This window comes from Drosophila mojavensis, unplaced genomic scaffold, assembly GCF_018153725.1.
Source record: "Drosophila mojavensis isolate 15081-1352.22 unplaced genomic scaffold, ASM1815372v1 contig_36, whole genome shotgun sequence".
Taxonomy (NCBI): Eukaryota; Metazoa; Arthropoda; class Insecta; order Diptera; family Drosophilidae; genus Drosophila; species Drosophila mojavensis.
Window position 1 is genome coordinate 17587592 of NW_025318858.1, and position 15822 is coordinate 17603413.

Sequence of the window (15822 nt, forward strand, 5' to 3'; positions counted from 1 at the left end):
CTTAATAGCTGCCACTCTTGTATATACATTCAATGCTCCGCGTGCTGTTTTTTGTTGTTTTAAAAACACAGTAAATGCGTCAAGTTGGCATATTTATGAATAGTAAAAACAGCGCGAAACACAACCGTACCGTATGAAATCCAACAACAAATTAAATAACAATGCGACCAGTGCTGCCAGACGATGTGCCAAGCATAACACGACCAGATGGCAGGCTTTTAACAGCGCTGTTAACCATGAGCAGCCAACTTCATGTGGCGCAAAATGCTTTCACAGCTGACTTAACTGCAGTTAATGTTAAGTTGGGCGGAAAATGTTAAAGAATTTGAATTTGAATACTATGAAAACTCTATTATAATACATTTTTAATATTAAAATACATGATTTCCTTATGTAATACTTATTTCATGATGTTGATTAAAATAGACATTAATAGCGCTTATAAATGTTAATGAGACCAGTACAATTTTTAGAGCTGAGGTTATTAATTTTTAATTTTGTATTATTTTTGATTTTCAATGAATTATTAAAAAGTGAAGTTGAAAAATGGCAGTGAATTACTTAGCTTACTAGCGATAATTTGTTTTCTTAAGATTAAATTTCTGATTGGTTTTCTTTTTTGGCATTTGAAGGCTCGCTAGGAGGCTTATAGAACCACCAGGCGCCTAAGAAGAACAAAACGGAGCAGAGTTTGCCCACCAAAGCGAGGAGCCACATGTAACTGGAAGAGAAACAGATTAAAAGAAGTTAATCTACGCAGTCTATAGGTATCTATATTATATCCCTACTAACCGACTTATGTAGAAATTATCGTAGACCAGACAAGCGCCGCCTGCTTGAGCATCGCAGGACTCGTGCCAGAGCACACAGGATTCGTCAATGAGTGCGCCAAAGATTAGCGGAGCTGGAATGGTGCCCATCAAGCGAACCTTGATCCATTGCAGACCCAAGGCAAACGAACGCTGCTCATCCTGCACGCATCTGCGAGAGATAGAGAAATGGATAATATATATTTCCAACTAGTCAACTTATCAATCAACCCACCTCAGCGTGGCGGAGAGTGCCGGCATCGTGGCCAGGAAGGTGAAGAGCATCAGCACAAAGCAGAGCGCCACAAAGTAGGGCAAACTCTTGCAGCTGGACTCGCACATGACATTGGTCGCCTCGGCACTTTGGTCAATGCAGCTGCAGTTGCTGTAGCTCTTCAAGGTCTCCTGCTGCTCCTCCTGGCCGCAGCCCGCGAAGCAGGGACTGTAGTACATGACGCCATTGGCCCCACAGATGGGATCATAATTGCTGCGACTGCAGCCGCAGTTGGCATTGCAGCTCGCCTCCAGGGTCAGGGGCAGCCCCATCTGCTTGTCGTCGTAGGCCGCAGTGACGCCCGCAAATGCCGCATTGGGGCAGGTGACCAGGAAGCAGCTGGTGAACACGGTGGCCACCAGCGTGGCCAGCAGGCACATCTTGATGATGCCGCCACAGGCCAGGTTCAGCTTCTTCACCAGGTAGCCGCCCAGGAAGGTGCCGCCCCCGCCAGCGGGCACCGTGATGAGCCCCATCACCAGGGCCGAGATCACGGGCGAAATACCAAATTGATTCTCGATTTGCTTGGGCAGAAACGCGGCAAAGCCCGCTATGACCAGACCCTCCGTGGCGCCCGCCAAGTTGAGGAAGAAGAACGTGGGATTCCTGAACAGCGTCAACACTGCGTGTGGCAGCTCGCCGAAGCGTCGGCGTGGCTCCGTCTCCGCCTTACCCGTCACTTGCCCCACCTCCGCCCCAGCCGCCTTGGCCTGGGCCGTTTTCTTTGTGTGCGCCTCCGAGACCTTGGCCAGCTGCAGCTTCTCAGCGCCAGGCAGAGACTTCGGATAGCCAAAGATCGGTATGGCGATGAGCACACAGACCACGGCCGCAAACACAAAGCCAATCCACCAGGCACCGATCCACACCTTGCTATCGCTCGTCAGGCTCAAGCTATAGAAATACAAAGTAAATATGCAAATTATTAAAATAATAAAAAAAAAGTAATTATTATTAGTTGGATTTCTTTAAGAATTCTTGCAAGTTCCACTCGCTTTAATTCAAAAACAATTTATTACCCATAGTTCATTATGTTCTTACCCCATATATAAGTATTATATGTATATTGTATATGTATAGATATATTCCTCACATAAATTGTCCATAATTTATATTTACATTTATATTTATAAGCCAAAAAATTGTTGTCGCAAACATAAACAAGCATTTTTTGTATACCCTGTAACTTGTGGAAATATGAATGAATGGGGCATATTGCTTGCAGATGGATGCATGTGACAGATAGATGCAGAGGCTGTGGATCTAGAGAGCAAATGTAAAGGCAAACAAAGAGGCAGAGATTGAGGCAGAGCTTGAGGCAGAGCTAATGGCTGAACAGAAGCCAGAGCTGAAAGCAGAGCTAGTGGCGGAGCGGAAGGAGCAGAGACAGCGCTGAAAGCAGAGCTGGAGGCAGAGCTAAAGGCAGAGCTAATAACAGAGCTCAAGCCAGAGCTGAAAGTAGGGCTGAGTAGAGGCAGAGCTGATGGCAGAGCTAAAGACAGAGGCTGCACTCTGACTCTAGCTCTTCTACGCTTCAGACTGCTGACTATCCATACATGTACAATCTATCGATATACAGCACATTGACAATACACATACATACATATTAAGGTTGTAGCAATTCGAACATTTTTGTTCTTGTAGATATAAACTAAATAGAAACACCACATTTAGCAGGCAATACTCTACAAAATTAATTTCTAAATTCTACTATTAAACCAAAACAAGAATGCTGCAGAGTCATGGCATGCACAAGGTATCTCTTAGTCCTGCACTACCTTCCAAGTCACATTGACTGCATTTTTGTATACCTTCACAATAATTTAGTAGCTCGCCGAGCGTAAAAGTGGCAAACGAGATTCACCTACACCAAATACCAAACCCCAAACAGCAAACACCAAACACCAAGCGCCCAGCATCCAGATCCAAGTTCCAAGTTCCGTATGACTTATGGCATCACCTTGACAATAAGCCGTGCGGCTTATCCGAGCAATGCAACGCCACGACTCCAGTGCTTGGTGAATCAAACAACCGCCTCATACCCAACACCCACAGCCAGCTCCCATTCCCCCTCCCACGCGCCCTTGGATTCGCATTCGCATTCGCACCTTATTTGCCTCGTTGTCAGCACGAAATGTTGTTTTATTAGTCTCCGGAGATGGTAACGGTACGGCGTGCTTTGTGTTTGTGGCATTTACTGATGCGGCTGCCGTTGCCGTTGCCGTTGCCGTTGCCCGGGCAACAAATCAGCCACTGAACCACACTGACTGCCCCACAGGAGCCGCCATTAAAGCCATTCGCTGGCATTTGCCGTTGCCCTCTGCAGGCTTCAAGTGGGCTGCGCGATTAATAACAATCATCGCGGATTTATCAGTTACTTAAGCACTATCAAAGCCATATATACATACAATATATATCTACTTACTCAGCTGCATCCACGGTAACGAAATCCGTATAAATGAGCAGCAATTGGCCGCCCAGAACGTAGCCAATTGCCGGACCAATTATGGCCATCGTGTAGTAAATACCTGCGAATATCAAGAGCTCATCATCATCATTATTTTTTTTTTATTTTTAATTAAATATACGAATTAATATGTTCCAAATAGAGAGCTTTACTGCAGCATTGAACCGATAATTGGATGCCCTAAAGAAACTCTTATGGGAAATTAGCACCTGCCTAAAGAGCACAAACACTTGAACAAATTTTAAAAATTCATTCTAAAAATTGAATTTAAAAAACATACGTAATTAAATAAAATAATGAATACAAAATATTTTTAATTTGGTAAATATACCAATTTTGCCTAAATAATTATTAATAGTAAAAATAGTAATTAATAGTAAAAATAATAATTACAAAAAATTATTATTATTAATATGAGACTTAAATATTTGTTGTAATTAATTAATAAAAAAATGAATACGTAATTAAATAAAAGAATAAAAATAAGTCTATGTGCAACAACAAATATAAAAATAAATAATAAATAATACATTTTTTTTTTTTAAATAATAAAATGCAAACACAAGAAAAAATGAAGAAAAACTCAAAAATAACAAAATAAATTAAATAAAAATAAAAAATAGCAAAGTATAGAAAATTTTTAAAAATCAAATTAATGTTCTTTTTTTAAATTAATTTAAATAATATAGTAAAAATTGTTACACTAATTAATTTGAAAAAAAAGAAAATTTGTATGGGTCGCTTAGATTTTGTCAAGTAAATGAAATATTTTCTTAGTTTTGTCTCTATGTGTTTGGGTTTGGCATCAATTATTTTGTCAGGCGTTGCGCCATAGAAGGTTGCCTCCTGGCTGGCAGGAGGATGAACAGGAGGGCTGGCTGTCTGGCTGGCTGAATGTTTTGGCAATAAGTCGATGCATGTCCTATCATTTGGCTGCATCTTAATTTGCATGACAATGGCCAAAAGGCAGAGAAGACACAAGTGTCACGATATAAGCCAAGGGGGACAGGGAAGGGGCAGGGCAGGGCAGGGCAGAGCGCAGGCAAAGGAAACTGCGAATTTAATAACTTGGCTGAAAGTGTTTATCCTTTTCGAATGCTGCTCCTGCTGCTGCTGCAGGCGGAGCAACAAATAAATAAATGAAAATACGAAAAAGAAGTATTGGGAAAATCCCCCGAAAAACGAATTTCAATTGTTTCAACAGGCGCAGACGACGACGACTCGTCGTAGCTGGACGGGCTTTGATAATTCCGAATGCTGTCGGATGGGAGCCACGATAAACTTAACTAAGAGGCAATAAATTTCGCCGGCTGTCTTCAAGCTTAGCGCGTGTCCTGGGCCCTTGGCTGACATCAGGTCCGGGCCCCGCCAAATTGCGCCTGACTCAGCTTTAAAATTAGGTCAATAGGCGAGAGGGAGGAGGCGGAAGGCAGACGCAGTTGTGCAAGCATTGGATCGAGGGGGTATTCCTGGGTCTGGGGTGCAAATAGTAAATAGCATATTCACTTCCCTTTGTAGCTGGCATCGTTTGGCAATATAGCAAATAAAAATAAATATGCATGTGTGTGTGAGTGTGTGCGTGGAACTAATAGATCCTTTGATATGCCCGCAAGGAGCTAGCATTTTGCTTATTTGAGCAGACAGACTTCGCAGCAGCAGCAGGAGCAGCAGGAGCAGCAGGAGCAGCCGTCTCAAAGTTTGCCCAGAAATGTCTTATCAATGCGACAGTTAAACTTACCCAAGTAAACAGATGACATCTTTGTGGATACATTCTCATCCAGATAGGTTACGCCCAGCGTAAAGAGCGGCGAGGCGCCGGCTCCATGCAAAAGTTGCGCCGCAAAGAACAGCCAAACCGTCCAAGTCAAACTCTCGCCCAGCTCCAGCTCAACTGCCTCCTCTTCCAAGCCAGCGCCGCATCCCAGCTGCAAGAGGCATCGCATTTAGTGCTATTTGTCCAGCCCCCACCACAAACCTTTGCCCACCATCGTCTGATTCGCCTGGCCATCCCTTTCGCACAGATTCGCCTCGGCTATGGTCGCCCGATAGCTACCGACCAGAAAGTGCGGCAGCGAGAAGATCAACGAACCGAGTCCCATCAGCAGCAGCCCAATGGCAATGAAGCACGGCTTCGATGCGCCCTTCCGCCCGCCGTAGTACGTCACGGGCACCAGACACACGAACGACGCCAGATCGTAGCCACTGGCCACCAGACCAGTCTGGCGCGAACGTAGGCCAAACCGTCGCTCGATGGTCGAGATGTTCACGTTCACGAAACCATTCACAATCAGACCTGAAATGGAGGCGATTGGAGAGATTTAATATGCGAATATTGATAATTATATTTATTATTAATTATATTAATATAATTTATATTTAATAATGTCGAGACTGCCCGACAACGAGAACTCCTGAACTCTTCGAGGGAATAATATTTTACACATACGTACGCACATATAAGTCAGTGTTGACAGTTTAGACTATTTCAGGCTAGATCTAGCATATTTCAAAGTGATCGAGCATATTTATTAATACTAAAACAATTGAAATTAAATATGGAATGGAACAGCCAGAAATTATATTTCTCTTCGTGTGTCTGTCTATATATCCGTCGAGGGAGAGAGACTGTCTGTCTATCTCACAGTCTGCCTCTCCATCTGTCTCTCTCTCTCTCTCTCACTCACTCTCTCTCTCTCTCTCTCTCTCTCTCTCTCTCTCTCTCTCTCTCTCTCTCTCTCTCTCTCTCTCTCTCTCTCTCTCTCTCTCTCTCTCTCTCTGTCTGCCTAACTACAGAGAATCATTTAAGTTAAGTCACTTCGTATTTATACTTGAGTAAAACGAAGCTCAAATGCTAGCAGCAGCAGAGAGTGCTCCCATTGGTCATTTAAAGCTCGACTGCAACGATCTCTACCTGGCGCCGGGCTCAACATTTGAGAGCGACTTGGGCATTGAGTGAAAGTCGCCCTATATAAAGGGCTGCTGCTGCAGCATTTCTTCAGTCGCCCAGACCAGGTGGGGGTCAATCGTACAGTGCAGTAGAGGGAAGTGAAGTGTGTGATCGTATTAAAGACTTGGAGGAAATAATAAGAAAAACTTAAACGAAATTCCTAAAGGAAACAATAGAAGAAAAACTTAGACGAAATTCTTAGAAGAAGCACTTAGAAAAAATAGAAGAAAAACTTAATTGAAGCACTTACAGGAAACGCTTAAATTCGAATTTTAGTATATATAAATATGCATATGAAAACTTTCAATTTGTACACATTATATATTATGGTCTTCAAGTACTTTATGATAATGTAGTTGCAATATTTTATTATAAGAACGCACAATATTCATCTCTCTAAATTCTCTCTAAAAAAAACATAAAACAAATACATATAAATAAAATAATTCGTACACAGTGACCCGTTGCGAACTGTAACTAATGTGAAATTGTATTTGGTACCCGCCGTGTTTAACCTAGCTCGGAAGTCAACCCCCGCACCCACTATAAGAACTCCCCAAACACTATTCAGGACTATTACCGACATCATCCCTCAAGGCGGGTGTCATAAAAAATAAGACCAGCTAAGATGATTTTATGACTCGAATTGCTTGCACCATCAACAGATTGAAATACAATATGAAACAGGAATAAAGTAGGAGGAGCAAGCAGCAGGAGCAGGGGCGATGCTGGGCAGAGTTATAAATTAAATATCTGTTCGACAAATTGATTTTACACATAAATATATATGTGTATGTATATTCGTATATATATAAGTATAGAGAATAGATATTTTTGTAAGGTGTTTGGGCTCATTGTGTTGCCAACAAATTCAATTTATTTTCCAATAATCGAGCTGCTTGAAAAATGTCTTTTTACGCTGGACACATGGACGACAGATGAGATGAGCTGCGCTGCGTTGCCCCCTGCAGAGAGGGCACAAAAATGCTTCGTGGGGAGACTTAAATGTCTCAAGCACTCATAAGTCATTTACCCCTGAAAAGTGCAGTAATACGGATCAATTTCCTTATGTGTCCGCCCACTCCAATGGGAGCTGGGCAGGAGGATTGGAGGCGAAGTCAAGTGAAGTGTCCATTGTGTCGACTTTGTTGCATACGTGACAAACAACCGATTTGTTTATGAACTGCAAGTCGGAGGATGTGAAAACCTTCAATTGGCAAAAATTGCTGGAAAGGACTTCAAAGTATATATATTTTTAATTGAAAGTAAATGGAGCTCATTTTGTATCAGAGCTGCAAGTAATTTATAAATAAATCAGACTTAAAAAAAAGGATTTAATTTTAATTTAATTAAATAATAAGTCAATTTTTTAAAGGCTGGATCAAGATTTTTTTATGTGATGTGTTTTTTTTATTAATATATTATATAAATACTTGGTAAACTTTAAAATTTTTATATTTATTGGAATTTTTATATTTATTGGAGCTTCACGCTTAGTTTCCTTATGTTAAATCTCTCGGCAAACACATATTTCTATGACCATCTAATTTGATATAGTTAGATATATTGGATGCGCCCTAAACACACAGTGAAGACACGCTTTGTAATTAAAACAATAAACCGTAAAAATCGGCTGTTCAACGAGAGCAAGTGGAAAATGGGGAAAAGCCGTAGAGGAAGCGAGCGATGGCTGTAATCCCAAATTGTAGCGGATGATTTATGTTAATGCCATGTCAACTGATTAATATTTTTGGTCACGTGCCGCCATTCATAACCGAGCTGCACTGTACTGGACAAACACGAACAAAAAACGAAAACAACATGAGGAGAGCAAGAGGCTGGGAGAGAGAGAGAGAGAGAGAGAGAGAGCGAAGGGCTGGCAGCAGGGAGATTTATCGCTGCACGCGACCTGGCAAACACTTGGAGTCTGGGCGTTCAGCCTTGTCATCACTTTGACACCAGTCCGAAGAGTGCGAGAGAGAGGGAGAGAGAGAGCGGAAACGAGAGAGGCCCAATCCAAGTCGGAAATGCGCTCACGTAGCGCAATGTGCAACAGATGCCAAAACTGTGGGAATCCATGCATATAATCTGTTCTGGGTTTGTTTATGGCACTACCAAGACATAAATACTCCGACCCCTTGTTACTGAGGGCAGCCCAAATGGCCGAGCTAATCCCTGGAACAGTGCCTAATCCGTGCAGCCTTTCGCAATTGCTGAATTTTAATTAACCACATGAATATGACTCTGCCTTGGCGTGGCCCTGGCTACCACAGCTCGACGATTTGCATTGCCCCGATTTACGCCTATGACAACGCGCAACCAGAGCTCCAGCCAAGCTGCCCCGCATCCCGATTAGGCGCATCCTTTCAAACTATTCACAGTCGACAGTTTCTTTCTCGCTTCCTTTTTTTTTTTTTTTTTTTTTGAGGTTAATGCATCCTTAGGCTAGATGGAGAAAAAATTGTCTGTTGAATGCTTTGGGGGCTGATATTAATTATTAACTCGTTTCCCATTCAGCAAACTGTTTTCGCCTCGCCATGCCACGCCCCGCCTAGCCAAGGCGCTTATCTGTTGCACACAGCCTTCGACTGGCTGAGCCCAAAACCCCACCCAAAGCCGGAAAATAGCCCGTGCAAATTCTCAGCGATGCTAATGAAGCGTTCCACTTGGCCCAGCCTCCAGGCTCGCGTCACACTTTCAGTTTATCAACGAGTGCTAAATGCAGGCTTCTGCCATGCGGATTATTTGGCTTGAGCGGAGCTGCTAGTCTAACACCCAATTATCGGGGTAGTTTTAAGCAGCTTGGGCAATCATATTAATTAATTGCTATAATTATTTGAATAAATAGTTTAAATTGAAATATAATGGGTAATAATAAATGTTTTTTAAATTGTTTGAATATGTTGAACAAATCAAATGATAGGCAGCTTCTTGAAGTAGCTAAATATAAATATGCTACCTTCTACCTTATAGCTAATTATGATTATACCTTGTAGTTTTATGGCAATAACAGCTAAAATATATCAAATAAAATTTGCTGATTAAAAGTCGACTAAATAGCAATTGTAAAAATATTCTGAGCTATAAATACAAACTATACAAATATCTTTGTTCTTTAGGCCATAAAGAAAAATAGGTACATACAGATATCTCAACTTAATAAATAAAATTTTAATATTAAAAAATAGTAAAATAATAAAATTGTATATATTATATATAAAATTTTTTTTATGTAAGTGTATTTTTTCATATTAATTGTATTTCAATAAAAATATATATATACTTAAAATATTAAATAAAAATATATATTTATACCTGTATATACTTAATAAATTTAAAAATATTTATAATAAATTAAAAATTATATTTATATATAAAATATTTTCAAATATAAAATACACTTACAAAATAAAATATTTAAATATATGTACATATAAATATTTTTTTTATTGAAAATTATATAAAAAATTTACAAGTTAAATAATAAAATTTTTTAATAATTAGCTAATTATTTACTTTGTATAAATATAAGTCAGGATTAAAGAAAACAAGGCAGATCCCAAATATAAAATTTGTAAATTCGAATTTCTCAGTTTCTATTTCACTAATAATACAACAAATACAGTTATACTACATATACTGTATCTAAAATGTATCTCCATCCCATGTACAACATATGAAAAGGCTTTCATACCAAATACCTCACGTTTTCAATTACGAATTAAATAAATGCAGAAAATTGCATTATTAACTTTATCAGCTTCAACTTTTAGTAAATTAGCATTTTATTTACTTAACACTATGGCCCACTTTAATTAAATACGATAAGATAAAATTATCTGATATCTGATAAGCTTGTATTGCCATAACATTTGAATGTCTTGCAGAGCGAACAAGTTTCTAAAATGAGAATTATTTATGCACAAAAATAATGATTTAAAGCAAAAATATTTGCATTTGATTTTGATATATTTAATTTTATATTTCATTTGGTGTGACTAGTTAGTCACAAGTATTTTACGAGGTGTTTCACAGTAGGTGTTGAGACACAAAGATTATCATTTATTCATATGCCAAAAAGCAGCGTCCAACCGAAAAACATGTGGGCGGATCAGCGAGACGGAGCTATTAAATGAATTAAGCGCGGACCACAATGAGAATTTGTGTGCCAAATGTCGGCCGCCTACCCACAATCCCCTCATTCACTCCATTACTTACCCTGCAAAGCGCCGCCCCAGCAGAGCCAGAAGAGCGCCCACTTGGCGGTGCAGAAGCACTGCAGCCACTGCGGACGGAATCGTAGCCAGCCAAAGCGTTGCTCCTCCAGGCATGTGGAGTCTGTGCCCGTGGAGCTGCGGCTAGACCGAGCACTATTGTTATTATTCATGCCACTGCCACTGCCATTCCCGAGCTTTGGCACACTCGAGTCCAATGTGCAAATGGTTGACTTATTGCTGGAGTCCTCATCAACAGCCTGAGATGTGGACATCTTCTGTTCGGATTTAGATTTGATAACTTCAAGAGATAATTCACTGGAACTCGCGACTGCTGCGATCCGCATCGAACGAAGCGCCAACTGCAACTGAACGCACAGATTTGAATTGCGCCAAGCCAGAGCTCAGTCGCAGCCGCAGCCTCAGCCTCAGCCGTTTCCTGATGCTCGCCGCTTAACAGCGCAGGACTTAACAGAGCTCTGTTAGCTAGCCAAAAGCAACCCCATTCACATCCACACATACTCACTTACACATAGCCACCCACATCTGTTGGCGTAAACAAACTTTATGAATGAAATTTTACGCCGCTTACCCTTGCCACCCATTGCCTGACGCTCCCCCCTGTCCATGTGGTTCGCATATCAACAGTTGTCAAGACATTTAATTTGATTCTAATTTAAAAATATCTTAATGTGGCGGCACAGGCGGCAAATACTATTTGAAGAGCTCGCCAAGTATTTGTAAAATATATTATTTTTGTTTCATATCCGCTACGAATGACTGAAATTTGTTCATTTGGCTTAAGTGCTACTTAACATCGATTTTGTATTTAAAAATTCGGCTAAAACAAGATAATTCTGTGAGAATTACTGTTAAATTCTTGAGTACGTATATTTCTATTTATGGATTCTTACTATTTGCTACAGTTAAAACTTCCTATACAAAGATATGCATATAAGACAGGTATTAGTCAAAATTGACAAAAGTATTCTAATAATAATATCGTGAACAGATTAAGTCCTAAAGAGTGTTGAATCACCTCTAAATGTGTAGAATTTGCAGATATCAAAGCAAAAAATAATATTAAACATATAAACCTAAAAATTCCAATGAAACGAAAAAGCTTTAATAGTATTAAGTAAACGCGGATATTCAGCATTATATAAACATTTATTTTTCTCAAAAATTCTTTCGTTTTTTGATAAATTTCACTTAAACAAAAATAATAACCCAAATTTTAAAGAGATTTATCATATTCTAGATTTTTTAGATTTGTTTTAATTATATTTATTTATTTATTTATTTTTATTTATTTTTATTTTTATTTTTTTGAAACTTTAAATAATAAAATAAAAATTCAATTGTATATTTTGAAGGATACCTTGTTTTATACCCATCACCAGACGAAAAATATAATGGATCTGAGTATATTTAGTATAAAATATGTATAATTTGAAAAACATAGTCTAAATACTTTGGCACCTACCAAGAAATTTCTATTAATATATTCTTAAGTATAATTTTTTTTTTTAATATTCGTCAAGTTACTTATGCCTTTTGTAAACTAGAGAATAATAATATATCGATAAAATATTTATTTTAATATTCCAAATTCGTTTATATTCACATCACGCTGAACATTTCTGAGCTAGCCCAAAATCTAGAAAGCCATTCTGGTTTACTTGGGATTGAGGCCCGTGTCATATCTAAATTTGTCTATAATTATCCGATATTCTTTGTATGATTTAATTCTGCGATTACTTTAAGATAAACTTCATAGAAAATTTCAATAATATTTGTTTTAATTCCACTGTACGACGCACTGATGAGCCAGAATAACTAAAATCTTTAGTTAATTTATTTACAAATAATAAAAAGCTATTCTCAGCAAAGTTGACGAAGAAGAAAGCAGCTCTTAAACTTGACATTTCGTTGTCTTTCTCTTGAATGGGGCAGAATGAAATGGAAGGTCTAGTCGCCCGTCATCATTTCCATGAACTCTGCAAGTAGAATCGATCGATGTAGTTATAAGCTAATCAGAGTTAAGTTCCATTATCCGAATTACCATCAAAATCAACAGTTCCCGAGCCGTCGGTATCAATTTCGGCAATGATGCCATCGAGATCGCTGGATGATAGCTTGTCATCGAGGGCGGCTAGAATCTCTTTGAGTGTGGATGTGGTTATGTAACCGTTACCCTCGCGATCGTACAAGCGAAATGCCTCTTTCAGCTCCTTCTGTATGGCCTCGGCGTCCTCCTCCTCAAGGAAATGGGCCGCAATGTTGCAGAAGCCATCGAAGTTCACCTTGCCCGTATCCTCCGGATCGTTCTCATCGACCAGATCCTGCAGTTCGCTCTCCTCGAACATCTGGCCCATGCTATTCAGGATGGTCTTCAGTCGAAGCGTTTCGATGAAGCCCGTCTTCTGGGTGTCAAACATCTGGAATGCCTTGCGCATAATGTCCATTTTCTCATCGTCCTCCTAATAACGCACACAAAGTTCGCAAAATATTTTCATTATATGATATAATAGCCGATGGCCGTCGGCGATTCGTACCATTTTAATATTATTCCGCTGCCGGTTTCTGCTGTCTGTTCCGTTTGGATGAGCGATGCGACTATGAATGTGGGGTATACCGAATGCGAGTGGTATTTGGCCAACTGACTTTGTACATCAACGAGTTGCTGCTGCGTTGGACCGCGAACGTGCACTAATCCGTTCGTCTGGCCAAGATCATTATTTATAAACAAAAAAAAAAAAAAAATTCTGCTAAGTGACTACGTCATCAGCACGCAGCACGCTGAGCGCACAGCAGAGCGCACAATTCAACCCCACCCGCACTCACACACATACACACTCTCACACACACACACACACTCACATACACTCTTACACTTACTCACACCTCAGCCATTTGGCCATCCTTCAAGTTGGAGGGGGAGGTTATTGTTGTTTGTTAGGCGCTTGGCCGCAACGCTTTATTGATGCTGACCGAAAAATATAGCCAAAAGCGTTCGCCACATGCATAGAACTATTGGAATGTGCTGGCGGAGGCTGGCCAGACATTCGACCAGATCAAAGTGATGCACGACCAGGTTGGTCGCTCGATCTCTCCATCTCGCGATCGGTCAGACTGAGGTCGCCCACTGCCACCACGGATGGCGACGTCATCTACAACTCAACCACGATCAGCGATTGCCGGAAAAATCAAACAAAATGCAGCGAAAACGAACGAAAAACAAGTAAATATGCTGCAATTGCGAGCATATTCGATTGCCCAATACTCGCTCAAAGTGTATTAGGGGCTTTACTGAATCGCATTAGTAATAGATCGAGCTTTTATACAATTATTATGCCAGGCTGGTCTTGATGATATTGACTTTTGGGTCAGCCCCGAGCTCTTCCCAAATCTTAAAGGTCTTCAAGGAAGATGAACAGGATTTATCTCAAGGAATCATAGCTTTAACTAATCCAAAAATGCCGTACTTTACTCCTCTTTTAAAAAATAGACTAATATGAATTATTTATTGAAGTATCTGTAATAATAAAAAACAAACAGCTGATCACTGATCACTACTGAAGAATTAACAGTAATCTTCTTTGTAATAATTATAATCTGTCATCTCTACTACTTTCCATATGTTTGACAATTTATAGAATATCTTATCTTATACTTATCAATACAGTTATGGTTCAATGCAAATATACTCATCTTACAGTTTGCAGCATTTATGAACTCGTATAAAATTCTACAATGTCGAGCCGAAAAGGCGGCGCAGAGCTTGCCCCTAAGATCGCCCCCAGTCGCCCCAGTCGCAGTCACTAAAAATCGGCTATAAACGTCCTCACAATCAGTCACAAAATCAGCGCAGATTTCTCACGGTAATTGTATTTTTAGTACTTTATAGCAATTTTTGTCCAAATGATCATGAGCAGTGGGCCAGATGTCGATGACGATGCCGATGTTGATGGCGAAGCTCCGCGCTCTACCGCCATAGTTACCTCTCCTTCGGGCGCGTAAATTGTTTTCAGAAGAGAAAAAAAAAAAAGAACAGAAAATAACAACAACTACAACAACGCAAAAAAATGTTGATGTGGTTTTAGATTTTTGCGTTAAAATAAACAAACAGGCATTTCAGCTCTGGCAAATGGACATCAGAATTGTTGGACGTGCACCAAGCCCAGTGGACAGGTCGAGCGGGAATCGTGCGGTGTTGCAGGCGGCCTTAGTGTGTGTGAGTGTGTGAGTGGGTGGGTGTGTATATGCTCTATATAACCTTCTGACGAATTGGTTTGGTTTCTGTGCGGCATTTTTGGCAATAGCCAAAGGCAATTTGATTTTTATTATTTATGACAAAACGTGAAGCACTTTGGAAAGCACTTGTATGTAGCTGGGGCTACGTATGTGTGTGTGTGGGTGTCTATGTATGTAACATGGCAATGAGTGCACTTATACTCACACTCACGCACACAGTCTGTGTGTACCTGGCAGATACTTTGCTCGATTGTTTTTGAATATTTGTGTTGAAATATATCGTATAAATATAGCCACACTCTCGGTACATGTACATATGTCGAAAGTTTCTAATTTGGCCGCTGACAGTTGGTGGCTAAATTTGCGGTTAATTAACAAAAATAAATTGTATAATCCAGAAGCGTTTGCGTACCTTTTGAATATTTCACAACATTTCACACAGTCCAAGCGTCAAATCGTATTACCAAGTAATACAAAAACTATAAATAATTTTTCAATTTCAGTTGCATTATTTTTTAGAGAGCCTCATTTAAATTTAATGAAAAAATATATTGTTAAAAAATTTTTAATAAATAATACACTTAATATAGTTAAATAGGAAGTATTTTAATTTACAAATATTTTTTAAATTAGGTTTATATAAATTATTTAAGTTGATAACTTTTTTTATTTATTTTTATTTATTTTATTATTATTATTATTATTTTTATTTATTTATTTTTTAAATTTTATTTTATTTTATTTTATTTTATTTTTTTTTTTTATATTGCTGTTTGAAAACTAGATTTATGAATAAATTATTAAAAAGTTAACATTTGGTTTAGACTTGGAACATAAAAAAATTCTTTGTAGCAACT

The 15822-nt window shown here is 39.3% G+C and overlaps 2 protein-coding genes across 2 annotated transcripts; both read right to left on the bottom strand.

The window, feature by feature from the left end:
- On the bottom strand, positions 1 to 11086 carry LOC6577123 (solute carrier organic anion transporter family member 4A1). The gene is made up of 7 exons (XM_032729340.2): positions 10713 to 11086; positions 5533 to 5840; positions 5286 to 5472; positions 3506 to 3608; positions 1045 to 1974; positions 793 to 981; positions 1 to 721 (listed from the first exon to the last, which is right to left on the bottom strand). The coding sequence occupies exons 1-7, from the start codon at positions 11053 to 11055 to the stop codon at positions 595 to 597; spliced, it is 2187 nt and encodes a 728-aa protein (XP_032585231.1). The 5' UTR covers positions 11056 to 11086; the 3' UTR covers positions 1 to 594.
- A 1406-nt stretch (positions 11087 to 12492) lies between these two features.
- LOC6577124 (troponin C) lies at positions 12493 to 13431 on the bottom strand. Its single transcript, XM_002003057.4, has 3 exons — positions 13267 to 13431; positions 12774 to 13191; positions 12493 to 12708 (listed from the first exon to the last, which is right to left on the bottom strand). The coding sequence occupies exons 1-3, from the start codon at positions 13267 to 13269 to the stop codon at positions 12680 to 12682; spliced, it is 450 nt and encodes a 149-aa protein (XP_002003093.2). The 5' UTR covers positions 13270 to 13431; the 3' UTR covers positions 12493 to 12679.
- Between the last annotated feature and the right edge of the window lie 2391 nt (positions 13432 to 15822).